Below are 6,228 nucleotides of genomic sequence, written 5' to 3'. Positions count from 1 at the left end.
GGCTAGGACTTGGGAACCAAGCTGAGCAGGTCTGGCAAGTGGTAAGCACCTGCTTTGGGGATGGGGTTGAGGGTGGGAACGGGGTTCAGGGTGGGAACTGGCAGGCTCCAGTGGGACCAGAGCTCTGAGTGACTGACCCCTGGATACCTGAGCTCTGCAGGAAGGATCTCAGCTGCTAAGTTTCCCACAGCCGGTGAGGTGGGATCCAGTGCGGGGTCTGGAGAATGTGAGAAAAGTCTTCAGGTGGTGCCACAGTTCTTGTCCCCGTCCCTAGGATCCTTGGATGAAGCATCTTTGGGGACTCAAGTTTGGCCAATGCCTGACTTGACACAAACCCCACACCCAGCTTGAAAGGGAGCCATGATATTTGGCCTGAGTTTGCCTTTGCTCACCCCCTTAGAGCCCCGAAGGACAGCTCTTGCTGCTTTCCATTGGGCCACATCACCTCTTTCCACTTGAGACTCCCTCCAGCATGGCCTCGCTCTGCGACCCCAAACTAGACAAGCCCTGGGCACTGCCTTTTCTGTTTGCCCTAACAGCGCATGTGGCCAGGTAAGGCTCCAGGCCAGCGTTCTCCCAGGCCCTGGGATGAACCTCCAACTCACCGGCCTGGGCCAGCCCCCGAGGCTGCATCTGGGCGCAGCGCAGCTCCTCATTGGCCTCCCGCAGGGAGTCCCGCTCTGCCAACAGCCGCTGGAGGGACAGGGTGCAACAGGCCACTTGAGGCAGGATCGGCCTCCTGGGAAATGGGCTTTGCCTTGATGGGCAGGGTGAGGCTTGGGCAGTAGGACCTCAGTCTCACCTCCTTCTCCTTTGTCACCGACTCATACTTTTCCTCCAGATTGCGGCACTCGAATAGCCATTTCTCAGCCTTCATGGCCTCCTCTTGCCGTTTGCCCTGCAGTTCCTGAACCTGAACAGAGGCAAGGGGAGAAGACTACAGGGTGAGAGGGAGGGACAGGGACTGAGTACAATGTGAAAGGGCGGGGCCAGAGGGACCAGCAGAAAGAGACTTGGAAGAGGCGGGGCTTAAGTGAAGAGGCGGGGCTTGCAAAGCTAGAGCAGAGCTGTCCAGTCTAGAGGGTGTGGCCTCTACGTAAACGAGGGGGCGGGCTCTGGGTGGACTGGCTCAGCACTCTGCTGAGGGTAGGCCAAAGTCAGTAGCCAGCCGAGAGGAGACCCCACCCCAGTCCGGGTCCAGGCTCCCACCCACACCTGTCGCCGCTGCGCCTCTAGCTGGGCACGCAGGGATCCGGCCCGGCGTAGTTCTTCCTCCAGCTGTCGTGTGCGCTCCGCGTGGCTGGCGTTGCACTCCTCCAGCTGCCGCACCTGCCGCCGAAGCTCCCGCAGCTCGCCCAGGCGGCGCCTGCAGCTGTTCAGCGTGGCTTCCAGCTGCCCGGCACGCTCGGAGGACTGCCTGAGGGGCCGGGGCAAGTGGGAAGAGGAGGTGGGGGTCTGCTTGGGTCTGCTAGGGTTCAGCTTGGATGCGAGGCCCTCAGGGCAGGGGAAGGTGTCAGGTCAGCCTTGGGCATTTGGTTCACGAAGGTCAGGGGTCAGCGGGGCCTGGTGATGTTGGGGGATCATTAGGGAGCATAAAGGAAGACCTAAACATAAATGGTTGTGTTCGTGCTCGGTGGCTCAGTCATGTCTGACTCTTTGGGACCCCACGGCTCCTCTGTCCATGCGATTTTTCTAGGCAAGAATACTGGAGTGGGTTGCCATTTCCTTCTCCAGGGGATCTCCCCGACCTAGGGATGGAACCCACATCTCATGTGTCTCCCACATTGGCAGGCAGATTCTTTACCAGTGAGCCACCTGGGAAGCCCCAAACATCAATGGTTACCCCAAGATTAAAATCAGGGGTTTTCTGGAAGACACAAAACGACTGGGGTTACAAGAGGAATGATGGGGCCCAGAGGATCTGAGGAGCCTCCTTGGACACTCTGGGGTCATGAGATGGCTGTGGGGCCAATAAGGGCATTGTGGGTGCAGGGGCCATGGAGGGGTCATGGGAGATCTCTGAGGCACAGCAATATGGGGTTCTTGAAGATACGGTAGGGGCTCACTAGGAACTTTTAACATTACAGAGGTGTCATAGGGATCACAAGGGAGCTCTTTGAGGCTACAGAAGGCACATTGAGGTTCAGGGGTGGGTACTATGGGGGCCCACAATGCACTTTGCGGTTTCAGGGATGCTGTGGCATCATAAGAAGGGATAGTCATGAGATGGGGGGCCAGAGTGTCACCAAGGGCAAAGTTATTGCATCGTGGGGTCCTGGGGGGCCACCATGGATCCAGGGACTTTGGTGTTCTCCAGAGGACATGATGGGTTCCAGGATAGTGTTGCAGTGTTCAGGGCAGTACTTTAGAGTCTATGGGGCATTGTGAGGGCTCACTAGGAATTTGGGGGTTACAGAGGTACAGTGACGTCAGAGAGGCAATCTGGCAGTGGGGACCTGCCACTCACCGAAGCTCATCCATCTCATCCTTCAGAGCCTGTGCCTCCTGGGCCAGGCTGGTCAGTGCTTGGTTCCGCTGCTGCAGCTCGGCAACCTCCCGCTCCAGCTCCACACAGCGCATGCGCTCGTCCTCCCTGCCACTCTCCAGCCTGGGGGATGGCGGAAGCGTCACATAAAGGGACTGTACCTGCCCCAGGCCCCTGGTCTGCTGGCCCTGTCCCCCGCCTGGCCATACCTGAAGTTCTCTTCCTGCAGCTGCTCCATCTGGGTCTGCAGGAGCAGCAGCTTCTTGGCAGTGAGGCCGCTGGCGCCCTCATCCTCGGGCCTGCCCACCCGCTCCCTTAGAACCGAATTTTCCTGAGCCAGGCTCTGCTTCTCCTCTGACAGGAGAACCAGCTGCGGGCAGGCAGGGCATACAGATAAGCTGGAGCTGGGAGGGGAGGCTGTGCGGGCAACCCTACCCTGGGAGCACCTGAGAACTCCCATCTCGGCCCCACCTGCCGCTCCAGATCCAAACAGCGCTGCCGCAGCTCGTCCCCCTCATCAGCCTCCTCACTCAGGAAGTAGTACCTGCGGGACTGATGAGAGGAGTGGAGGGACGGGGAGAAGAAAAAAATTCAGGGATCCAGGGGAGGAGGATGCAGAAAGGGAGGCTGGGATCTCCAGGGACAGAGCAGAGGGAGCTGACAAACCCTCAGATCTAAGAGAGAGCTTGGACCTGAGGGGACTGGAGGAAAGGCAACTCGGGAGCCCTGGGGACCTGGCAAGAGACTAGGATCCTGGGGGATGGGAGTGGTTTACAGGCTTAAGGTCAAGCCCCTCCTCCTTAGGCAGCCCTGGAAAATCAGTAATAGGGGTGGACTTTAACAAGGTCCCCACCCTTTACCTGGCTATCAAAGTTCCCATATGTTTCTGGTGACAGGGAGTCAGAGGTGTCTTTGGTCATGAGCTGGAGGGAGGGGAGAGGGCAGTGGGAGAACACTGAGATGAGCTGGGGCCTCTGAGGGCAGACTCCAAAGTTCCTACAATCCAGCCTAAGAATCCTTGTCCTTCAAAAACAACCCCAGTCCAGAGGCTGCCCCATATGTCCAACAAACAGGGAGTCCTGGTCCTTCCCCCCAGCTCCCAGCTGCACTGTAAAGTATTTGAGATCCTAGATCCAGAGAAGGAACTGAACCCAGGCCATGGCAGTGGAAGCATTCATTCCTAACCACTGGACCATCTGAGAATTCCTGAGGCCTGGCCCTTTTAGCATGGTAGGTTGTGACTTCGAGCTGGGAGAGGCTGGCAGACACATGAGACAGAGAAATCTGGCCAACTGAGTTCCACACAGAGCCCAGGCCTTACCAGGGCAGAGCCTGTGCCCAGCTGCCTCTGCCCTGGAAATGTCCCCTCCCCTGAAGCTCCTTCCCACAGTGGGCACCCCCACCTACCTCCTGGATGGCTTCCATCACCACATGCTGAACGGATTCCTCTAGTGTCATGATTCTCTGGATGTGTTCTGAGGGTCAAGGTGGGGGAGACTGAGGCGAGGGTCGGAGGGGCAAGGAGGGTTTTCTCGGGTCTTCCCATTAGGGACCACCCCTAACCTCCCATACCCTGCTTTTTCTCGCAACTGATGGCACAACCCAGAACCAGCTGAAGCAGCTTGCCAAGCTCTTCTGGGTCTGAGAACTCGCCAATGAGGCTCACATCTGGAAGGTGCTGCTCCAAAATGGGATGCCCCAGGACCTGAGGATGGGGGGATGAAGGGGTATCAGGGGCTCAAGGATTCCCCCCCGCCCCGCTCCTCCCAACCTAACCCACTAAATCCCTTTACAGTTACTCACATCCTGAGAGTACTCCACTAGGCTCTGTAAGATCGCCTTCAGATTGCTGACCTGGGGAAGGGCAAGGAGTTGTGTCCAGGGTCTGAAAGCCCCCCAGAAGGGGCCAGGCAGACCCCACCCTGAACCTGTCTAGCTCATCCTCTTCTTCTCTGCCTCACCTCCTAATCCCTGGTCGTCTCATCCTGTTTGGTCCCATTCTCTGTCTCAATGTCCGCCCTCCTAGGACTGACCTGTCTGACTGCCGGCTCTTCTTCTCCACCTGCCCATATTATTTACGTGTCCCACAGATCCAGTCACTTCTCACCACCTGCCTCACTACCCTTTGACCCTAACCATCATCATCTTTCACGTGAATGGTTACAACAGCTTCCAGTCTTGCTGCTTGCCCTCCATTCCTCTACAAACAGCCAGGGGGAGCTTTTCAAAGCCCCAGCCAGGTTTGTGTCTTTCCTCTACTAAAATCCTTTCTTGACTTTACACAGCTTAAAATAGAATCTACCTCCCTGCTCCAGCCTGCCAGGTCCCTGATGACCTCATCTACCATGCCTACACTCCTGCTTTCTGTTCTAACCTCCCTGCCATTCATTTCTCGATCACACCAAGCTTATTCCCAACTGAAGGCCTTTCCAATTTTTCCTGGAGTCTGGAATCCCATTCCTCCAAATCTCACATTGGAAATCAGCCCATCTAGAGTAACCACCCACCCATTCTCAGTTGGCTGTCTCTCACGACCCAGCTTTTATTTCTTCATAGAGCTAACTGCTATTACAAGTCAATGTTAATGCTTGTGTATGCAGTTTTTTGTCTGTGTTACTCCTTGCTGCACACCCAGGCCTGCTTAATACAAGAATGAATGAACAAATACATAGTTAGCTGGTCCCCATACAACTGTCTCTCTTTCTGTCCATCACCCAGGATATATCTAACTGACCGGTCCCTGATCAACTCTTCACCAGTCTGTCCCCCATTCCTGAGTCCACCTGTCACCTTCAGCCTCCGGTTGGGACCTGGGTCCTCTGAAATGCCCTGGAGCCACGCTTCGTTGAACCAGGAAGGGTCTCTGGGGGTGAGAAGGTGGGATGAGCTGCTGGAGGATTCCTTTGGGACACTCCCCCTCAGCCCCACTCACATCTGGTTCAGCACAAAGGCTACTGCCAGGCCACTGCTCAGGTCCTGGGGGCTGGTACAGGGGGGCGGGACATTGAACGTCTGCAGCTGAGGGAGGAGAGGAAAGTACAACAACCAAAATCAGGGGCCGGGACCAAGGAACCACGCCCCTTTCGCAGACTTATCCTTTCAGCAGGACCCTCACAAGGTTGGGCGGAAGTTGCTGGCCAGTTGCTCCAGCAAGCCAGCTCCGTGGGGGTGTGGCCTCTGCTCACCTGGACCGACCAGAGGGGGCGTGGCCTCACTCTACCGCTGCCGAACAAACTCCGCGCAACCAAGCGAGGGCAGAATCACAAGTCACCTGGTCCCCATAGGCACCACGTGACCAGGCCACCTCACCTGGGCCCTCCCCTTCTACAAGACCCAGCCACAAAGGGGCGTGGCCTCACCTGTGCTTTCCAGCAAAACTGCCACGTGACGGGGCAGGTGCTCAGGCCATAGTTCAACTACCTAGCAGGCTGACGACCCCCTCCTCCTCCCAGCCCCAGGACGGAGTGGGTGGACAGAGCCAAGTTGGCGTACACCTGTCCCTGGCCCCGCCCCCGACCTACCCAGGTGAGCAGAGACCCGCATAGTTCTTCCTTGTCCATGCTCATGGCTCCCGATCGGATTCGACCCCGGCCGTGCAGCCCCGCCACCGCAGCGGCTTCCAGATCAGCCAACAGCGAGCGCCAGCAGCCCCGACCTCCCGCTCGGCCTAGAGCGCCGCCCCGCCCCCTAGGCGCAGGCCCCGCCCTAGACACGTGATCTCCTCCAGGCTCCAGCTCAGGCCT

The 6,228-nt window shown here is 57.7% G+C and overlaps 1 protein-coding gene across 5 annotated transcripts in view; it reads right to left on the bottom strand.

The window, feature by feature from the left end:
- Positions 1 to 6,179, bottom strand: part of HOOK2 (hook microtubule-tethering protein 2) — a 10,569-nt gene extending 4,390 nt beyond the window's left edge. For all 5 annotated transcript variants that reach the window (XM_010855473.1, XM_010855475.1, XM_010855476.1 and 2 more), the window contains exons 1-14: positions 6,007 to 6,179; positions 5,418 to 5,503; positions 5,276 to 5,348; positions 4,289 to 4,339; positions 4,058 to 4,190; positions 3,893 to 3,960; positions 3,346 to 3,408; positions 2,957 to 3,037; positions 2,695 to 2,855; positions 2,468 to 2,608; positions 1,216 to 1,417; positions 803 to 913; positions 606 to 693; positions 148 to 217 (exon numbers count right to left, since the gene is read on the bottom strand). In XM_010855473.1, the coding sequence (XP_010853775.1) occupies positions 148 to 217; positions 606 to 693; positions 803 to 913; positions 1,216 to 1,417; positions 2,468 to 2,608; positions 2,695 to 2,855; positions 2,957 to 3,037; positions 3,346 to 3,408; positions 3,893 to 3,960; positions 4,058 to 4,190; positions 4,289 to 4,339; positions 5,276 to 5,348; positions 5,418 to 5,503; positions 6,007 to 6,051 (1,373 nt within the window). In that variant the 5' untranslated portion in view covers positions 6,052 to 6,179. The remainder of the gene's footprint in view (positions 1 to 147; positions 218 to 605; positions 694 to 802; positions 914 to 1,215; positions 1,418 to 2,467; positions 2,609 to 2,694; positions 2,856 to 2,956; positions 3,038 to 3,345; positions 3,409 to 3,892; positions 3,961 to 4,057; positions 4,191 to 4,288; positions 4,340 to 5,275; positions 5,349 to 5,417; positions 5,504 to 6,006) is intronic.
- Positions 6,180 to 6,228: the final 49 nt, after the last annotated feature.

The sequence above is a fragment of the Bison bison genome, unplaced genomic scaffold, assembly GCF_000754665.1.
Source record: "Bison bison bison isolate TAMUID 2011002044 unplaced genomic scaffold, Bison_UMD1.0 scf7180017864365, whole genome shotgun sequence".
Taxonomy (NCBI): Eukaryota; Metazoa; Chordata; class Mammalia; order Artiodactyla; family Bovidae; genus Bison; species Bison bison.
This window is presented reverse-complemented; position numbering and strand designations above follow the sequence as displayed.